Source organism: Fistularia commersonii, chromosome 6 (genome assembly GCF_037954325.1).
Source record: "Fistularia commersonii isolate RoL2024-O1a breed Wild chromosome 6, RoL_Fcom_v1.0, whole genome shotgun sequence".
In the NCBI taxonomy this organism is placed as follows: Eukaryota; Metazoa; Chordata; class Actinopteri; order Syngnathiformes; family Fistulariidae; genus Fistularia; species Fistularia commersonii.
This window is the reverse complement of record NC_141289.1, coordinates 13,280,491-13,302,692: the sequence shown is the minus strand read 5'-3', so window position 1 is coordinate 13,302,692 and position 22,202 is coordinate 13,280,491. Positions and strand designations below refer to the sequence as shown.

The 22,202-nt window shown below is 39.1% G+C and overlaps 1 protein-coding gene across 1 annotated transcript in view; it reads right to left on the bottom strand.

Moving 5' to 3' along the window:
- The window catches only part of LOC147233420 (semaphorin-5B-like), a 28,418-nt gene extending 6,608 nt beyond the window's left edge, over positions 1–21,810 (bottom strand). Inside the window, exons 1-15 of the mRNA XM_086148241.1 lie at positions 21,691–21,810; positions 11,727–11,915; positions 8,400–8,499; positions 8,125–8,170; positions 7,381–7,443; positions 7,105–7,203; positions 6,368–6,581; positions 5,410–5,695; positions 5,141–5,276; positions 4,676–4,883; positions 4,111–4,318; positions 3,546–3,663; positions 3,251–3,435; positions 714–857; positions 375–522 (exon numbers count right to left, since the gene is read on the bottom strand). Of these exons, the coding sequence (XP_086004367.1) occupies positions 375–522; positions 714–857; positions 3,251–3,435; positions 3,546–3,663; positions 4,111–4,318; positions 4,676–4,883; positions 5,141–5,276; positions 5,410–5,695; positions 6,368–6,581; positions 7,105–7,203; positions 7,381–7,443; positions 8,125–8,170; positions 8,400–8,499; positions 11,727–11,871 (2,100 nt within the window). The 5' untranslated portion in view covers positions 11,872–11,915; positions 21,691–21,810. The remainder of the gene's footprint in view (positions 1–374; positions 523–713; positions 858–3,250; positions 3,436–3,545; positions 3,664–4,110; positions 4,319–4,675; positions 4,884–5,140; positions 5,277–5,409; positions 5,696–6,367; positions 6,582–7,104; positions 7,204–7,380; positions 7,444–8,124; positions 8,171–8,399; positions 8,500–11,726; positions 11,916–21,690) is intronic.
- Between the last annotated feature and the right edge of the window lie 392 nt (positions 21,811–22,202).

Sequence of the window (22,202 nt, the reverse complement as noted above, 5' to 3'; positions counted from 1 at the left end):
AGAATTAAGTATCAAAACATGCATCAATGCATTAGCAATAAATTAGCTAAACATCAGCAAACTACCAAAAATTTATAAATAATAATACATTTTATTTCGGGCAACTTTTTCAATGGTCAAGGACATGGTAGAGATATACTGTATACACAAACACATTACATTCAAACTTACATTCGAAAACTAGACTGGGAAGAAATAAAGGATGCAAACAAGTAAAATAATATAATCATCATCTTCAGTTCAGTTTTTTTAAAACCGAAAGAGATTGGAGAGGTGTGAGTTTGGTTGCCAGATGATGTCATCTCACACAATAATAAACGGATGATGATCAAGCAAAATGAATTGCTTTTCTGTAGTATAGTAAGGTACGCTACCAAAGAGCATCCAGGACAGCTGTTTCCATTGTCACAGATTCTGGTCCGGGAGTGGACCCCTCCTCCACATTCAGCACTGCAAGAAGCCCAGGATCCCCATGTTGTCCACAACACTGGCAGTGGGCAGGGTTTTTTCTCATTGCACAACCTGAAAGCACAAAACTTTTGCTCAAATTTATTCTAGATAATTAATAAAATATTCAAGTTGAATCTTTCTGTTAAGCTGTAATGACTGGCTCCTCTAAAGACAACTTTTCCAAAGATTTTCGGAAACGTCAACTCGATGACAGCTGCTAACTGCTAATTCCCAAAACAATGGCTCCTCACGTTCTTTCTCACCTCTCTTCTCGACCTTGACCGACACAGATTCGACCGCCATGTCGGGGAGAGGGGTTGTTGCAGGAACGCTGCCTGACTTCAAAACCGATACCACAACTGCTGCTGCACTTGCCCCATGAGGACCAAGGAGTCCAGCCACCATTTCTGAGGAAACATAACAAAATAATAGGGTATGTATTGTTGTGAAACTGGGTTTTCACCCTTTGCCAATGTTGATGTAGGAGCTTCCACTCTGGTTTAGCCAGAGCCACATCCCAGACACCACAGTATGTAACCAATGAATTACAACCATACAAAACTGAACATTTGATTTATATCTCTGGACACAAGCATGAAGAAGAACAAAGACTACTGATATCTTCATAGGAGAGGTTAACGCTTCAGATTAGGGACCTTCAAAGTCTGACTTTGCCCTCCCTCACACACAGCTGGGAATAAAGTGCCTTTACTTTCTTGGATGCTGTAAGTTCTTTGTTGCCCAGTTCAGCATTTGAATCAAAGTAAGCCAATTCTTCTTCTGTTTCTTCTGTTCTTGTTCTGTTTTTCATAACTTCATACTATACCAGCCGGGCATTTTATGGCACGCGAACCACATCTGGCCCGTTTTGCTTTTTTATTTGGCCCGCCAAACTATTTTCTTCAAATATTGCAATAAGTATTTTCAATCACTATTGACTTTAGAAAGGTACTAGATACTATTTTTTCCTGTTGTTTAATTTTAGATGGATGATTACATACAAAATAATGTTGGGACATTTATATGATCATTAATGATTTTAAAATTGAAATAAAATGCCCAAAAAATTTGGATTAAATTGCAAATTTTATTTACAATTGTTCAATTTACATGATACCTAGTTGGCCCGCGTATAAGAATGTATATGCATAATGTATATAATACTGTGACGTGCAGTCAGGAGAGGCAGGGAAGGCCGGGCCTCACCTGTCATTATGGAAAGAAAAAAATGCAAAATGAAAAAAATTAAATGAAATGGTGATATTTATTTAGTGATTTGTACTATAAAGTTACTTTCCATGTAGCTTCACTATTTTTCCCAAGAATCCTTCCTACTACTCTGCTACAGAATAATAGCATTAGCAAGAGCAAGCTACAGTTAACAGTTTGCAAGTCAAGTGCAGCCATCCAACTATTTTTTTGCCAATCTCATCGGGCTGTATAGCTCACAAACGGTGAGGGATGAATGTAAATCTCCTGGCCAGCTTCTCAAGTTTTTGGCTAAGAAGGATCTCACTCAAACTGTTGCTGTCTCACTCAAACTGTTCCTGTTCCTGTTATCAATGCTTCAGAAGGAGCGGCATGTGGACATAATTTTGAGTAGAGGTAAGAGATAATAAGCGTTTTATATATATATGTATATATATATGTGTGTGTGTGTGCGTGTGTGCGTGTGTGCGTGTGTGCGTGCGTGCGTGCGTGCGTGCGTGCGTGTGTACACATATGTATATCACTAAGTTCGCAAAAAACGGCACCCTCAGCCTCACTCTCATCTCTAGTTGGGATGAATCCACTTGCAGATGGGACATTGACCACCTAGTGACCTTGTGCAGTTGTAATAACTTGGAGCTAAATGTTCTGACACTGTGGATATGGTGGTGGACTTCAGGAAGAACCCAGCCCCACCCTCCCCATCATCCTGAGAGACAGAGGATGATAACCCAAACCCGGCTGATAGTGTTGAGTCTCGTCGCTTCCTGGGAACAATCATGTCCTAGGACCTCAAGTGGGAGCTGAACAACACCTCCCTCACAAGCCATCAAGCCATGCACAGCAGAGGATGTTCTTCCTGAGGCAGTTAAAGAAGTTTAACCTGCCAAGGACAATGATGGTGCACTTTTACACATCCATCATCAAGTCCATCCTCACCTCCTCCATCACCATCTGGTACACTGCCGCCACCGCCAGAGACAAGGGCAGACTGCAGCATATCAGCCACTCTGCAGAGAGGGTGATTGGCTGCAATCTAACTTCCCTACAGGACCTGTACCCGCGATTGCACTACTTTGCTCCACCAACTGCAATCGCCCAGATTTCAGTCTTAATTTAATGTCTGTCACATGTTGTCAGTGAAACACCATTAACTAAAACAAATTCCTTGTTTTTGAAAAATGACTTATTCTGATTCTTATCTGTCTTTCCTTGGTCATTTACCAAGTTCCCAAAGGGCAATACCATAGCACAGTGTTGTGATTCAAAACATGTGAAAATATACTGGTTTAAGACATTGGATTGGAGTATCAAATGAACTATTGAATGAAATACTGGAGCCGCACCGTTGCAAAACCAAAGAGGGAGAAGTAGAATCAAATAAGTCGTCACATTGACATGTTGATGACCCAAAGGTTGTCATGCTTTTAGAAACGATGCTGACAGTTACCTAATAATGAGATCGATACCCGCGAGTCAGAAAAAAAATCATGCAAGGCCATTAGAAAGTAATTTACTAATCATGTATGAAAATGGTTTTCATATGTGGTTTGAAAAGACGTTGGCAAATACGGCATCAGCTGGAACTTACCTGGAACAATTTGCCACCTGTATAGTCGGACCCTTACACTCGACACCACCGCACTGGGCCACAGGTCCATCACACAAGCGGGACCGACAGACACAGCTGCTGATGGAGCCCTCGCCATCATCATGGTTACAGGGTTTCCAAGGAGCCCACGGGCCAAAACCACCATCCTGTGTCAAGTTCCTCACCTTCAGAGAGGATTTAAGAGAGCTCACAAACTTTTTCTGAAAGCAGCAATGCTAGATTGTATGTTTTTGGTAATGTTAAGCTACTGTAAGTATGTATGTGTGTTTCTTACAGGGCATTGGGTAATATTTTGGATCCACTGGTTCATGTTGGAGCTCTCCTCAATGGTAGTGCAACGCCTCTGTTTGTGATCCCAGCCACAATAAGGATCCCGAGCCTCCATACAAAGACTAACATCAGGTCAGACAGTTGGTTAATGCTCCAAATTGTACTTAACAGATGCCAGGATTGTCAAAGAATATATGTTTTTGTATCAAAGTAAGTAACTTAACAATTCAATCTCATTGTCTATTATAGATACATTTGTTGTTAGTTTAAAAGTCCTGGCAAATTGTGATTGGACATATCAAACATAGTATCCTCTGTTTATGTAAATAAATCAGTTTTGCTGCAGAACTTTGAGACTTGTGCACTCATACATAACACATCACATACTAAAAATTTCATGTTTGTTAAATTTACACACTCAACACCAGAAGTACCAAACTCACAGACTGCAACTTTAAGCATTTCCTTCTTGTTCGATCCATCATGAAAATAAACCGAGAGAATACAAATGCGCACAACAATTCAGTGTACTCACTGACTACAAATTACTTGAAATTTCAGGCCCGTACCGTTCAGTTGGATAGCTAGAGCAACGCTCTAGAGGGATTTTCACCAGTCGGTCATCAAGCCCCACAAACAGAGACCTATCACTCTGTAGGATCTGCAGGCTCCGGATTGATCCAATTTGACCATCTGGGAGGATCCTCAGCTCTTCAAGGTAGCAGCCATGAAGGCTTTTATTGCTTGTGGAAAGAGTCTTCAGGATGGTGCCGTATTCTGTTTGAACGAAACAAAATTGGACATTTTTAGCACTGCTCTGAGGCACAATGCAAGCAGATGTTCATGCAAGCAGACTCACACTTACTCAGACACAAAAGTAACATTGTTTTAATTACGCTTGACCGTTTTCATTTCTCCTTTTAATTGAATGTTGTTCGTTTTGCAGATTTCACAATTTTTATTTGTTGCAGCAATTGTAGATCATTTTTGAGCACTATTTTTAGCTGTTTAGTATCCCATTATCTCACAGTTATACCAACCCCCCACTTTGAGAGACCTGGTATTTTGTAGACCAGAGTAAATAATATTTGATCAAGGAAGACAAGTGCAGTCACGAAAGAGTCTCCAGCTTACCAGTGCCAATGTACATGATGTGGTACAGAGTGTCTCGGCCCTGCACGATGTCCACTACAAGCTTGGAGAAGCGTATGTTATCCTGGGTGAGAAGAGGGTTGACGGTGACCGGCTGAACGACATCATTCATCAGGAAGAGCCGCTGAGCGTCCTGCAGGCTGCGCTCTGTCAAGTTCCCACCAGGACCACCTTCTTCCAGTGTCCCACACTTGCAACCCAGAGAGGATTGGATCAGTACAGGTTTGTAAAATCGAAATGCCTGCCAGCATAGCTTTATTGTTTGGATTTGTTAATAAATGCACGTGTAAAGTCAAAAAAATGAAAGAACTGCTGAAGTCATCCGCTGAATGTTATTGTAAACATCACTGTGAAGAAATACAACTTTTGGAATCTAATTTTGATTATTCGTTTCAGAGCTGAGTCATTAGAGTTCAGTATCTCATCTAAATCACATGTAAGAGTTACCTGGAAATTGGGTATGGGATTTGGCGTGGAAAGCCAGGCTGTGCGGGGGTTCTCCTGGTACCGAAAAGGTCCATTAAAAGCCTGGGTGACGGAGCTCAGGTTGAAGGCACAGACAGCAGATGCCGATATGCTGTTGCTGGAGAAGATTGAGAGTTAAATAACAAATTTACTACTTATTACAGCCATTTACTTTTATCAAATACTGTTTGGAAGGTGAAAGGAACTGGAGGAGTGAAGGTTTAAATATAACATCAGAGGTATCAGCTCACACATTAGTGGTGAAGATGCCATAAATCAAATCTTGCTCTGGTAAGAAGAAGGTGCTCTGCAGCTCGTTGTAATAGAAGGGTATTTCCCCTGAGCGGGAGCAGTTGAGTCGAGCCTTCATAAAGGTGGTCCAGGTGTCCTCTAAAAGGAAGCGTCCTCCCATATCATTTTTACACACTCGGGCCACTCGAGAAAACACCATCTTTCCGCAGTCGTTCTCGACAGCTGTCTCTCTCAGGAAGAAGTAGGCGAAGCGGCCAATCTCATAAACAGACACGAAATGAGGCTCTAGAAATAGAAAATAACATGAACAGGTTGAAGTTGACTGAAATAAACCTCAATAAATTGTATTGAAGTAATGACAAAGCAGCCAGTTGACCACAAAAATATATATTTTTTAGTGTCATACCACATAGCCAGATATGTCAATTACAAAAGAAAATACTACAGTAGATCCATCTGAGATGTAGAAGTACCAGTGGATTATAAAATGGCAGAATTTAAACTCAAAACCATTGTCTCTGGATGGAAAACTACCAAAGAAGAGGACAGACTGGCAGCTGTAGACAGGAAGTAAGCTAATTGGTAGGATGCCACTGTTGTTACGAGCAAGTTTATTGATCTGCTGGTTGATATAGCTAATGTCCTGAGATCAGGAAACCCTTGAAGAGAATGAAACTGAAATCAGAGCTTCAAAATCACTGACAATACACTTCAAGATGTCAGTGGACAAAGTGATAAAATTCTGAACCTTGACAGTGGTAATAACAAAGTGTATTTTCACTTGAACACTTATCCCCCAGTATTACATAGAACCAGTTTACAATAACTGAATACTACTTTGATAGCTGTTAAATTACACCCTTTCAAACTTTGTGACACCTGATTGTTGAGATGTTGACTCACATAAATATTATCATATAAATGCAGTTCTAAATCAAAGTACTGTGGTTTGTTTACCATTGAGCCATTTGGAGTTATACTGGGCAGTGCGTAGCGGCGGCATGTTCCCCAGGCTCCTGTAGATGACAGGGTCACGTCCTGAAAAGTCGATCACCGTGGCAGCGTACAGCTCGCCCTTCTCTGTTACCATAGCAGTGGAATTATGGCGGGGATCATAGGGACATCGAGCGACACCATTCACCGTGTCCAACACCTGACTAATGTTATCAATCTGGCAGAAAGAAAATAAAGTACAAAAGCATATGACTACATGAGATATGAACAAATAAAAGTGAATTATAGACATGGGCATGTGATGTAGAAACAAAAGCAGGACCTCTGAAGTCAAGACTGACATTCATTGTTCATCTTGTTTTCATGGTCTTTGAAAGCTATGAAAATAGAATATTACTTTATTTATGCCTGTTGGACTGTTATTTTTGATGGATTTTTGGAAGAATCACAATATCTGCTTAGCTTTAAAAAGTATGAGTAATTACCAAATCAGCAAAGAATTCTCAAAAACAAAGAGGATCTTATAACACTTATCTGAGCTTTGAATTTGCATTTAGAATATTTTTTTTGATGGGGGGGAATTGCAATAACACAATCAATTTCTGGGATCTTGAGAGATTTTAAACCTGTATAGTGATATGATTTAAATTTCTCAACTGCTTTTCTTTTTGAAAGCAAATAATCAACTGTGCATTCACTTCTTGATAATAACATCACATCAGGTCATCAGCTGTACTAACCTGCCTGGTTATGCAGACAGGGGTGAAAGCATTAGTTCCACAGGTGAAGAGGGTCCTGCCACTGACCAGTAAAACACGGATATAGTTCTGACACTCCTCCTGCAGAAAGATAAGACATATGTTCCTCATTGTAGGATTAATAACGATTTCAATTGTAATTAATCTACTTATGTTTGGTTCGGGAAAATCAGTCTGGTTGTGGATGAAAAATGCACAGTTACACTAATAACAGTAGTTAACATGACTGCTCCTCTCATATTTATAAGAGTATACAACCTCTGACTTCCCTTTGCTCTGACAAGAGCGCCTTGTGTCTTCGTCAGGTGCCCAGTCTATTGCCTGAGGGCAAAAAATAAACATTTGGTGCCACCAAATATAGTTTGAAGAAAAAAAATGACACGCAATATTTCTGTGATATTCAGCTATAAGCTATAATGATTATACTAATTTTTGTGAAAAGTAGGTGGCTCAACAACTCATTCAGAAGAGTGAATGTTAACCTATGGTATTTGTAGCCTTACTGGGTCAAGCATCATCAAATGCATATTACAACATCAGAGAAATTATCAAGCCTCTATAGCGTAACTGGAGTTACACACAATGCTATAATTATGTAAAATTACAAGATATTGACATTTTTATGCCAGAACTGATTAAACCACTGGGTGCATTGGTCATAGACATTCCCTTTGTCAGTTGGAGTAAAAAGAATACCTATTTCATTGCTATTAAAAGGTAAAATGATTGTTATGGAACAAAATGATATTGATTCTTAGAAACATGCATATCTCGATCTTTTTTAATATGTAAAAAGAAAATTATAAGAAACTATGAACCTCTTTTTTCAGAGGAATGTAAAACATACAATCGTGAGGTTGTTTTCCTAACTGCTAACTAAACTTATATAAAACATATCTAAATGATCACATCTCTCAAATAATGAAATAAACTTTTTCATACACTCACCTTATGTACACATTTCAGTTTAAAGAAACGTTACGTTTTATTCATTGTACTTACCTGTATAAGAGAGGCATTGCTCAAACTTAGTCTGAAGAGAAAATTTCTGTAAAGCAAGATTTCAATAGACTGTTAATGAATTTAAACCTGCTCAGGGTGTGTTCAGAATATTTTCAATTTTTGTCAGTCTCCAATAATGTACTCTTCATACTCAAGTTTTCTGGAGTTTATTCCACTGTTTGTCTCCTCTCCCATAAATCAGATACTATATACATTCATGGTGAACACTGGTAATATATATTACTTAATCTGTTAAAAATGACATTATTTGTCACCTTGCTCCAACAATGAGTTGGTTTCTGCTCAGGTCTACGGCCAGCTGTGAGAAGTCCTTCACTCCAGGGTGGGAGAACTCCAACATGTCTGACTGGAGTGCTGGATAGGGGAAAAAAAAAAAAAAAGAGTTAGTGGCGGACTTTGTTTTTGAAAAACCAACCACAAAAACTGACAAAAAGCATCAGCTGGTTTGGTACCTGTGCACCCTCATCATGTTTCAATAATAATAATAATAATAATAATGATAATACATTTTATTTGAGGCACCTTATAAAACACTCCAGGATACCATACAGACGTATTTATATACACAAAATATTGATCGAAAGAAACAATTGAAATAAAACAAAGTGATTATGCGGTTCAAAAAACAAAAAGCATGAACATACATACATACATACATACATATATATATGTGTGATATTTTTTACCAAATTAAGGCCAAATATATGGATTTTCTACAGTACAAACCAGACAAAATGCGCAGGGCAGCACAGGGAATGTGCCACATATCCAACGCTGCACCTAGCACATACAGAAATCTCTGCAATGCAGCAAATCATGCAGAATTCTATTCCTTGCTCCAGCCTGTTATAGGCAGCAAAACTGTACCTAAGTGCTTTGCCAATCACCAAATGATGAGAAAAGAAGTGCCATGTCATCAGGAAATCACTGCCCACACACATTACCAGACAAATTCACCAGGGAAAGCTGCTTGTGTGTGTCAGCTCTGAGCTCCTGCTATGCCAACCAGAATGTACTTTCTCTATAAAACATATGCATCTTTTCAGCAGTGACAACAACTGGAAACTAGGACAGTGCTGTGCTTCCGCAAAGCACATCCAGCTGGTCACCACAGTGACTGTTGGCAGAGCGACGATAATGTGTAACAGTTGCTTAAGTACTCATCATACACTATTGGTGTGTTTTAGACTGTAGAGAGGACAACTGACAGGGCACTTTTTCATGTTCGATGTAATGGGACTGGAACGATCATGTTCGTCCACTGGAGGGTCACCTCTGAGGGCAATTCATAACGTTTAAACCACTTCAGGGCACTTCAGAAGACACTTCACATCACTTTGGCCATGTTCAATTCCTCAAGAGGAACACTACGGACGACACTTCATCTTGTTGTCATGGGCTGGACCTGAGTCAATCCCTCTGGTGAGATCAATACCACCAACCAAATTGTCGCAGATTAATTCTTCAGCTCTGACCAGTTTTTTCTTTGTTTTTTTTTTTGTGTGTCACATTTTTCTGCAGTGACTCGGTGAACCACCTGCAGAGATCTGACAGCATCAAAACATCATTGAAACATTTGAACATGATGCCATGGATCCACATCTCCAAAGAAGGACGCAGTAATTAATTCAAGACTCAAAGTGTTTATTGTCACATGAACAGTTCAGAAACGTGTTTCCCTTTGCAGTGAAATTCCTACTTTGCTGTCCGCAGTGCATTTGGATACGTGCTGATAGGAAGAGTGTAAACATTGTCATAAAGATGATTAAGGATATAAATATGAACAGTGCAATAAGACATTTGACTGCAGCTTGGTGTGCAGCTCACAAAGTGCAGGTGCAAGAATGAGTGCAATTTAATAGGGCAGTAGATTTTACATGTGAAAGAAGAATGAGTGTCAGCTGTTTAAGAGTCTGATAGCAGACGGGTTAAATGAGTTCTTGTTCTTGAATTGTGTCATTCTACATTTCCCACTCCTGTACCTCCGGCAGGAGGGTAGGAGTGTGAACACTACATGATGGGGGTGGGCGTAGCCCTTGGCGATGGAAAAAAAAATTATGTATTTAATATAATGTGCAGGACTGTCTCAGAAAATTAGAATATTGTGATAAAATTCTTGCAATTACAAAAACAAAAATGTCATACATTCTGGATTCATTACAAATCAACTGAAATATTGCAAGCCTTTTATTATTTTAATATTGCTGATTATGGCTTACATCTTAAGAAAACTCAAAAATCCTATCTCAAAATATTAGAATATCATGAAAAAGTTTTTTTTTTTTCTTAATTGCATTACAGAAGATAAAGAACTTTATCACAATATTCAAATTTTCTGAAACAGTCCTGTATTATGTTCTATTTGTAAGCTATTATTGAATTTTATATTATATGTTATTGAACACAGTCATCTAAAACCACCTGACAAGGTAAAAGGAATTTAAGAGCAAATAACCAATGCCCAATCTGTGTTACTATGGTGCATTTTGTTGTAAAGGTCCTCTCTTGGGATAAATGTAGCCAATAGAATAACAGCTCAGTTAAGCAGACAGAGCTTTTGAGCTTGATTGAATCTGACGTCCAGTCAAAAAATTATCATCCGAGGCACTTAGACAACTGAGGAAGAGCATTTGATGAGTTTTACTGCAAACATTTATAAATAAACTGATGTATAACTAGCATGTTCTTGCTTTCACTGAAGCAAAAGATTAACACGTTTGAAAAATACTAATGAAGGTCCATGCGACCCAGAATCTTTTAAAACCATAATAATTACTTTGGATGATCACATGTGTCTTGAGACAGTGATCCATCTTGAATGGCATCAAAAGACAATATTAAACGCTTTCACTTGATCTGGGATATTCAGCAATAACTTCAGTTCAAATTTTTTTTGGACTTGTCTCTGCACTCTTGTTTTCGCATAAACACCATTGCTGCTGCTGCTCAGGAATAACGTTCAAGACTGTTCTACACTCCCCAGTCTTTGCCCCTGTCTGCTGAACTAGAAAGCAGGAATCTCATTTCACAAAAGGAAAAGCCTGACAAAAATGAGAACGGACAAAGGCGGACTAATTGAATTATTAATGGAGCACAACTGAATATGGATTTTGGTGCTATACTGATAATACTGTTTGAAAGATAAAGAAAAAAGTCTAATATCAGGAAAATCAGCTGACATATGATCTGAATTTAAATATTGTCTTTAAGACCTCACACAATAATTATTCTGGGACACATGCTGTCAGTCTAATGTCAGTTTAATATCACACTGAGGTTGGACAAAGTTGAGATTTTAAATGGAAAAAAGGAGGTGTCTGTTATGAATACATAACAACGTAATCATGTCTTTTTCATTTTGAATGTAGATGTTCACAGTTTTTATACTAGCAAACACACAGAACAACTGTCCGTTCTCTCATTTTAATCATCGGGATTTAATTATCACACTTTTGACCGCTGTTTTTTGTTATGTTTTTTTTTCCCAAACATACTGATGATGTATAAAGCTGGTGAATTGGTTAAATTCTTACATTTACAAGCCTCCTTAACACGCTAATCCTGAGGAAAAGCAGACTCACCCTGGTTGGAGACAACAGGATGCTCCTTCCTGTTGCAGTCTGAAGGTTTAACCTGTGTCTGCTGCGAAAGACACACAGAGGAGCAGAAGACCAGCACCAGGCTGCAGGGAGAGAGGGCCCATGGCCCCCACCCTGACATCATCATGGTTACAACCACATTCAGTCTTCTCTTAGATCCTCAGGAAACACCTGTAGAAGCAGCAACAACATTTGTAATATAGTAATGATACTGAAACAAAAATTGGAGGTGTATGCATGCTCTGGAGCTGCCATGTATTTATGATGCGATGATATCACTGCAATTAAATATGACATCATCCTTTAGAGAGATGATTTTTACACCCTAAGCAATCAAAGTATATACATCAAATTAATCCATTTCATTTTAAAACACTACAAACAAAGGAATGGAACAATTGCACGTGATGATCAGCAATTCAAAACAATGTGAAAATTAATACGTTTTAAATGAAATAATTGTTTTTTGTTTTTAAATGGTGGGAAAAAAGAACTTTTTTCAGCGTGCTCTCATATGCACTATACGTTCTTATTACACCCAGAAATCAATATCCATTAAGCACTCGTTCAGGCATACACATACCCACACACACACACACGCACACGCACTCACACATCCTTCCCGGCTATATGTCTGCCTGTCCATCCATCCAAATTAGTTTTGCCAGTCTCCCAAGCCCGGCGATCCCTCTGATGGCTCTGCTTGTCTGCTCCGAGTGTCCGGTCTCTCCCTGTCAGCAGGACTCGGTCACGGCTAATTCAGCTCAAAAGGCCAGAACCTCCAGTCTTTCAAATGCCGACTCTGGAACCGAGGGTGCCATCAGCAACACTCTATCACCGAGGGAATCCATTCAAAGGTGAGCCGGGGCCCGGAGCCAAGCAGGGGCTGTGCACTTTGAACTAAGAACCACATGAGGGGTTTTCATATCTATCTATCTGTATCAAATATGACAGTATCAAATGGTAATTAGGAAAACTGGATGCATGGATTTTTACCAAGCGCTGCTAATAAGGAACACACTGACCATTCTGCAAATCCCTCATACCTTGATTTGCATTTGTGACACAAGCGCTGGTCCACAGTCACACATTTACATTTATTATTACCGTTGTTATTATTTCCATGAAAGCAAATTAAAAACACCAGTCTTAAATACACACTCTAATGAGGATTTTTTTTTTTCAATTCTAGTTGACAGTTTTTGTTATTCTGATTTCAGGTAATTTATTGATCATTTTAAGATGCTTGGATAATTTTGCCTCTTTTTTTTTTTTTTTTTTAAGTTATTAGTTTCTGATTAAAGATTATTGTAGAGTAACTCAGTGGGTATCAACAAATTGATGAAAACAAACATATTACTTTTCTGAGTAAATTTGCAAGAAAATGATTGTTAAATTTCATTTAGATTTTGTTGACATTTTGCTGCTATATTTTCTTTTCAGCGAGTATTTCCTAATTTTTCTTTGCCAAAGACCTAAGCTCTTGTTTGGTTTGGGTTTTTGATTTCCCTCTGCTATTTCTGCTTATCGGGACCAAATGAGTATAGAAAAAAAAACTAGGCATCATATTTTTAAATTATCTAGAGTTTGAGAAAAAGCACGGCCACATTCAAGAAAGGATAATACTTAATTGATCCCAATCGGGGAAATTCGGGAAAATTGGGCCGCACGGTCTGAATTACCATGAAACATAATAAAATCAACCCACGTATGTGGCTTCCAGATCTTGGAAGGTTAAATTCAGATTATCATATGAATACTGTTTATTTCAGGGAATCATTTTGTATATATTTATCCAAATGTTCCAAAGAGCCAAATAATTTCTATCACTACATCTTCAGAATACGTAGCACATTCAAGGCATCAGATTTGTTTACAAAATCCTATCTGCCTTTCTTTTTATCAGTGTTTTTAATTCTAACTCCCAATAACCTGTTTCTTTGCAGCTGCTATGAATTGTAGAATACAAGTCGTCCATATCTATCTGACTTTGGCCGCCAAGCATGACTGATTGTCAGAGTTTTCTCAACCTGCTGGGTATGACATTGCTGCTTAATGAAGCAACGGGGGAGGAGGCTGCTCAGAAGCCTCACGTTTGTTTTGTGGCCATGCCACTCTCATCTTGCAAAGGCGAGCATTTCAGAAATCTTGCGTTCCGCTCACTTCATCTGCATGTTTTCGCGAACGCACTGTGTTACTGTGCCACTGATGATGACAACGACGGATTCTACATTCATGTCTCTTATCTCCACCAACACTTGGCAGGGTTTTCATAAAACGATCCAACATACTGTCATCGTTCACTTTTTTGGCATTCAGGTTTCAGAGATTTCAAAGCCTGGTGTTCTCTAGGCATCTGAGTCACTGAACATATTCTCGGTATGTCCAATATATTGAGCTCATTGCCTCCAATTTTTGCAATTAATGGCCAACTAAGTTAAAAGTTCCATGTGGAGCCTCGTTGTAAACAGTCCAGTAATTGACAGGGGAACTCTGTTAGTCTGTTAACTTGCAGACATCATGGTGAACATATGATGTTTACTTTGTTAATCCTTAATGACGTCATTAATGACCGTGATTTACTTTTACCAAATAACAATGAAATGAATAATTATTGGTGTTATATTGAGTTTTGGTAGAAACAGATACCGTAATCTCTTACAAGCAATGTCTCGTGCAATTATTGAATATCTACAGATTTTTTTGGTGTTAGTCAGAGCTAAATAAAAACTCCTAAATCATCGTTGTCCATTTTCTCATTATACATCAGTCACTGGCCTTTTCAGTAAACATCATTTGCCACAAGTCCACACATGGGATTTTTTTCCCCTGAGCCAAGAGCATGCAAGAATATTTATTTATTTCTGGAGCAGCCTGTTTTGGAAAAAAAAGGTTCAACAACCTGCGACGGGATTAGAAGCACAAACTGTTCAATTCATGTGACCTGTGTGTGTTTGGACTTTGGGAGAAAAACCACAGGAACATGGGGTGAACATGTGACCTCCAGACTGAAAGGAACGTTGCCAAGATCTTAACTCCCGAATCCTTTTGATTCTGCATTACGTGAGTGTGTGAGTGGGGTTCAAGTTAGCCCTATCTTTTAAGTCTTCTGAACTCAGCCTAGTTGGAAGGATCACCTTTTCTGTGGCCAACAGATGTGGGAGTGGGTTCATGTGTGGTTCAGTCTTTCTAACTAAACTAAAATGAGGTGGCCTGGTAAGAAGTCTGCGATCTGCATGCAAACACTGTCAAAGCAAATAATTATTGAATTATTGTTGGAGTTATGTGACTCTTTAAAAAGATCAATTACACGTTTTATCCTCTATACCCTGGTTAAGACGTGCCTCTGGTAAGTGTATGTCAAAAGGCCAAACTGATTTTATTGATCATATAAATGAATAAATAAACTGACTTCTGAATGAGACAATGTCTTTAAAATTTTCTCAAAGAAAAATAAGAAAAAAAAGTGTACTTAGGTTTTACAGAAGGTGGACCATGAAAGCCAAGTGAGATTTTATTCTATTTTATTTTCTCTTTTATTTATTTGTTCATATCCAGCATATTATTTCAAGATATTCTCTCTCGCTCTCTCTCCCCCTGCCTGTTCTTTCTTTTTATTTTTAACATGCACTCTGGTTCACTGCAATTGCCTCATTTAAAAACAACCTTTATATACAGGTATCTTCTGAGTTAAGATCAGATTTAGTGTACTATTTGTAATGATCCTTTGACTTAAAAAAGTGAGACAGACAAATAGCCACCAAGGACCAGTCAGGGACCCTCACATTTCCAAGTGTTTGAACAGAGGAGTGTTGTTCTCGTGGCACTTTGTCACCCTTTTGCAAAGTTTATACATTAACCTTTAGTTATTCTATGGGAAGCCAAGCAAGTAAATGAATCTCCTGGTTTGTGTTTGCAAACATGGTGGCTTCTGTAAACTGCATATCTTATAATTAAATCAATGTATTTTTTCCTCTATTAAACCCTGTGGGGAAATGTGTTCTCTGCGAATAACCCATCATGGATGAACCATGAGCAGTATGCATGCCGTCCACCAGCGCCGGGGCTACAGTTGGGGGTTCTGTCTCCCGCTCAACAACACTTCGACAAACTACAGAAAAACCCGGAATCGAACCAGGAAAGTTTGGTTCTAACGACAATAGGTTTACCTCCTGCACCACACCACCCTCAAATACTGTGGCCAGTACGTTTGTACTTTTACAAGTACAAAAAAGTACAAAAAGTAATTATACTTTTGTTGAAAATTCACAATAACTGATTCTGCATATCCCGCCCACCCCCATGCAGAGGTGCTGCAACACAAGTTTGTAGATTTCAAATGTAAACAGTAAAGCACTGCACAACATCATATTCACACATGTTGCTTAATAATTGTCATGGGGGCCAGTCAGGCACTAAAAGCTAAAAGCCGGAACCTATCCGGGTGTCACAAGCTGAGACATCTTTAACTGATTTCAGAGTTATTTAAAATTTTTATTTAATCTTAATTGTGTCAGCTGTCTCGAAACCCATGTATTAAAGACATCAGGCACTCGCCATGCAACTAGGGGAAAGGGTATGTTCCATAGATGGAACCAAATACCATCTGAATACATGGTTTGGAGATTAATTTCCAGTACTTTTCATGATTCCCCTGCTGGTAATCAGGATATTTCTTATAGCCTATAACCTGTATTGTTTGTGTTTCATATGGTCTCTAAAAATTCAAGCCAAAAAAACAGAAGGAGCAGTTTCACAAATGGATTAGGGATCACAGTTTCCCATAGGATGAACGGAGCTTAGTTTGCAGCTATTAACAACAGGGCCACCATACTGTCAATAAGGTTAGGGTCAGATCTTTCAAGACAGCTATTGTATTGAATTACCTGATGTAATCTGACTACAAAAGCCCCCTGAAAAGCCTCCCCAGCACTTTCACTTGGATTACACATGGGACAAAACAGACACACTGGGAAAATGGTCATATTTAAAGTTAGTTTAATTAAAATACTGACAAATTCTGCCTCTTGGAGATTTATGACAGGGATATTGATCTAAAGTCACTACTTCTTCGGTCAAGAGACTTTTTTTTTGTTTCATGATGGCATTAAAATAAAAGAGGGGGCTCCAGTGTCTGACCTTTGTACATCAACCTGTCTAAATTCTCTCCACCAGAGTAGTTGGACTCCATCCAGATATCATTAAAAGACAGAGTACAACCCCGTCCCAACACATAAAAACACACGCACGCACACACACACGCACGCATACACACACACACACACACACACACACACGCACACAAAACCTTCGGATTCCACATTCCTCCTTATTTAAAAAAGGGATCACAAAAAACTTCTGTGCCCTCCCCCAATTAAAAGACTGCTGTCCTCTCAGTCGGACAGAGGCGGCCTCCACCTGACAAAGGCAGCTCACTTTATCTATTAAAGTAGTAATATTAAACACCGAAAAAAGTCAGTTTGTGGAGATTGGAGCAAATGGCCAAGAGGGCATCCAAAGTCTCTCCATCAAAATATTCAGAGAGGACCATTTCCGACGAAGTGTTCTCAGCTCCTTCCTACCGGGGTGAATGGCCTCACTGTGCAACCTGCCAACTATCTGCCAATGGCCGCTCTCTTTTACAAGTGAATAGACTAGTTTAGCCACAGTTAAAAAGACACACTAACGTGCCATGGCTGTGCCACAATGGCCGCTCTGGGAATTTGCCAAACCTAATGATGCCGGTTTGGCTCCTGCAAAAGGAGGTAGGGAGCAGGAATCCTAAAGAAGCACACAGCTGCACTGATCCCGCTCCTCCTATCTCTCCCGTCTATCTCTCCACTCACTCGCTGACCATGAACTCCATTTCTGTTTTCTGCCATAAACAGCCATTCTTCCCAGCGTGACAGTGATAAGACAAAGATGCAGAAACCAAACGCGCTTTTAAATGAATGCCTGGCTGAACCAAATCTGCAATTTACAATTCGCAACTGTGAAGTGGCAAATCAGATTTGAGATACCATTATAAAAGAGGTACCGTAATTCAGACCATCTGCCGAAAAGGTAGTGCTGGAACTGCATGTTTTTAAAACTGCAGATGTGAAATCTGAATTTGTCTGAACAAAAATATATTTCAACTCAAGAGAGGAAACTATTTATAGAAAGAAAAGAAAGAAGAAAAGGGAGGAAAAAAAACGGTTGGATAGACATCAGACTTTGAATCCCATTTCCAACTTTGGGTTTCACTTTTTGCAAAGTGGCACAATGTTTTCCTCCTCCTAAGAAATAATTGATTTTTATACACCTCATAAGACCAAAACGACAATTCCAACAAATCACCGATACCACAGGTTTAACAAGAGTAAATTTCATCTCAGCGGGTTGTTGCTGGATGCTAGACACATCTAGGAAAAAGCATCTCTTCACAAGCAAGTACAGATCATATGCACCTGTCGTTCACAGAAACACATAATGCCAGCACCTCAGCCAGCAGACAAGGTTAAGTCATTCCTATTGACAAAGCAGCAGATAGTTATTTTGACTTTGCGGGTCTTATCAGCACTACGGACTTTGTTAGAGTCGACAAAAACCAAAACAGAGAAGGGGTAATGAGGAAGGACACTAATGCACAACAACAATTTCTTTGATTTGAAGCAGGCGACTTTGGCTTCTTTCTTAGCAAAGGGCTTTATTTTTGTACCACTTTGAGTCCATTTGCAATTTCATACGACGCAATGTGATTATTTTCAATGTTCCCACGTACCATGTTCCTGGTATTCAGTCTAATCATCAAAGTGTCTGTGTCCGGCATGTTGGAGGAGTTAAGTGTGTGTCCTTGGCTTAGGTGCAGTTCTTCAGATACAGCTCAGTTTCTGGGTACATTTATTATACATATTGCTATTGCGCGCTGGACAAAAGCATGTCATTAATTTATACCTGATCCGTAACTCTTATCCTGCATGTACCATCATGGAGGTGAACGCAACAGCTTCCCTGACAGTCGATCACGAAGGCCACATATGGAGACGCACGACAGTTCACTCTATTATTCACATCAATGGACAATTAAAGTCTTCCTTTAACCTACTGCGTGATTTTGGACACCGGGAGGACATTACCGAACCCACATAGGGAAGGCGGAGGGCAGATGCACACAGCAAACAGAGAAGCTGCAGGTTGTCACTGAAATCAAACAAGGAACTTTATTTAGTGTGTGTGTGTGTGTGTGTGTGTGGTGTGGGGTGGGGGAGTACCGCTGCACCACTTGCTGCTTGTAAGTATGTATATGAAAACCACGAAAATGAATAATAAGTAGGGATCTCATCAACAATGGCATTAAAATGAAGTATCCATTCATTTTGGCAATGTGTAAACATGTCTTTCCTCAAATGCTAGTATGCAAAGGCAGGGCGCCACACTTTAAGCAACGTGTGGAGAAGAGGTTGTGGTACGAGCGGCAAACACACCTTTGCAAATATGGTCCAAATTAGCAAGCGTGTACTTCATATCATCAAAAAACAAAACTGCGGTACGATAGGGATCATTTTTAGCGCAAGCTGAAAATATGTTGTGAACGTTTACTCCTGGAGAAGCAATGCGTTATGTTCAAAGCACGCACATTTAAGAACATTTCGGAGTGCGAAAGTAACTAGAAATATTACAATAAATTGCAGCTACTTAATATGCTTCGCCCGGAGCTTTGATGTGGACTGAATGAAAGAGGAAGTGGAGCAAAACACAGAGGCTGCCACTCATAATGTCGCTCTGAGAAGGTTTTGACTGACAAGAGCTGCTTTCTTATAGAATCAGTTTTCGGGGTGAAAATCGCAGACTTGCTTGATGAACAATCCACAGGAAAGTCTCTTTGTTTGCCACTGCAATGCTGTTTACAATTGAGCCTCTTCTGATTCACCTTGTAGCCAACTGGAGCACAGTATTTTTGAGATTTGCTCAAACAATTTTAGAGGAGGGAAAAAAGAAAACTTGCGCCGTGTGTGGCGGACGGAGCTTGAGAGACTTCCACAGCAGCTTACTTCGAGATGAAGGAGGATTTCAGCTAGCTGTTATTCTGAAGTTATTTAGCCTTGCTCACTTGTTTCCACTTTGGTGTAAACAAACATATCAGAAATATCAGCTGTTCAGACAGGGAGCAAAATGGAAGTTTTTTGGTATATTTTTTTGTCATATATATGTATATATATGTATATTTATATAGCATCCTAAGCATATCTGATTTTAATTATTTGTATAAATTTAGCTTGAACGATACAATCGATTAAGTTAATCTCTGGCAAATGCTATGAAAATCTTCTTACCAACAATTTTTGTTTAAAATCCAGAAGCATTCCTGGTTTAACTCATATACATACACAAGTATCACATAATCAGATTTGTGTTCCAGCCAGACGTTCATCTTCCCTAAACAAATAAGAAACGTTTGAATAGTGAATTAATGAACCACAACCTTTTTCCATTTACAAATTATAAAACTAATTAAAAAATTGAAATAACATGGAAATGAATTGCATACACAATGTGATGACTTGTATGGCTATAACATGGCTTTATGTGTTAGTAATAGTCCCCATAGTGCTCTTACAGGTGTATGACAAAAACCATAGTATTCATGTGCACATATTAACTTTACCTATTAAGATTGTCTCACATACATAATTAATAATATGGATAGCTTCGATGTCATTTTCATTTTATTGATGCCGTCATCATGGGCAAGCAACTCATAAAATGCAGCCATTCTTACCTACAAAATCATCATCCTACCAAAGTGGTTGTCATTTTTGAGCGTGTTTCATTGAAGGACCAAGGAGAAATAGCAAGAAGACAACACTCAGGGACATATTCAAATACAAAAAGAAAAATGTGATATTGACAATGAGCAACCAATGAGTGTTTGAAAACATGGTTTGAGTTGCAATGACATTGCATGAATCCAACACTTTTTAAGACTTTTAAATGAAAATGTAAACTGCTTTTGGCATTTAATTTTCAGAGACTTTCCAAAAGTAGTCTACAATGCCCAAAGGCAATCCTTTTCTTTTGCAAATATACTGTATGTTCTCAGGTGCCTTGGGTGCTAATATGTTAAATGATTTTTGGATGTTTTGCAAATACTGAAAAATATCCAAACCTTTTTTATATATATAAACAAAACGGAGACGATTTCACTCGCTCCCCAGTGAGTATTTTTTTAATGAAATATGCAAACCAGCATATCAGACCAATGGTCGCAAACCACCACTTCACTGAGGGGTCACAACGTGATGATGATCATGGAGATTGCCAGCCGTGTCATTTTAAGCTTCAATAACTCACAGATTTGTGCAAAAGTAAAGTGTGTCATCCAAATTACATCACAGCTTTCATTCATACACGATTGTTTCAACAAATAAATTCTCCACTGAGGCTCAATTGAACTATGTAACTCATGAATGACAATGAGGAAAGCATACATTTAACTGTCACTTTGAAAAAGAAATGAATAAGTAAAAACACCATACTTTTGTAACACTGGTACCATTGATTTTGCGAGGGGAGGCTCATCTCAACTTTGCATCTATCACCTTGCTACTTTTCTCTCTGAATCATCCCCTAGTTCATACGGAACAAAGAAATATCCACATCTCATTACCTGAACCCCTCGAAGTTAACACGTCTTGCCATGCAGCATGTTGTCAGACATGGATCCAAAGTAATGGTGAAAACGGGTGTGGGAAAAGGGGTTGGTTGTCGTCATATTACACATTAACAAAGTCTGAATATAGAAAGGAAATGACGGACAAGCCAGCATAACTAGCAGCCTAGTAGGACACAAAGAAGGAAAAAAAGGACAATGCAAAAGAATGGCACTGAATCAGCCACCTCCACATGGGGATACATGCATGAATACACAACACTCTTCCCAAACACACAGGACAACAAAACCTACTTGTTCGGCATCATCAAACTGATTCAGGAGGTGAACGACTGGCACGAATCCTGCTTCACATGGTGAGGGAGAGAAAGAGATGCGAGGAAACAAGGGAAACAGAAAGAGAGAACTTGTTACACATCGACACAGTGGCACGCTGACCAGGCTGTGTGTGTGTGTGTGTGTATGTGAATGTGTGCGCGCGCAGGGAGGTGGGAGGAGTAAAGGGGTGTATGAGGGGGTACTGAAGCATTCCTTTTTGCACAGAGCAAACTCTAACTTAAGAGTGAATGCTGTAAATGCCTTGGAGACTCCTAGAAATCTGCAAAATTCCCATTTTGCATTTGGGTCCTTGGAGGTATTGTTCACGGTGGACACTGGTCATCAGGCTCACACATCACATTTTATAAAAACATCAATAAATTATAAAAAAATGGGAGGATTTAAAAAAAATTTTTTTTTTAATAAATTACTCTGAGAAATAGGTGTCCGTGTAAATAAGGTCATCTGGGAATAAAATGAGTGTCAGT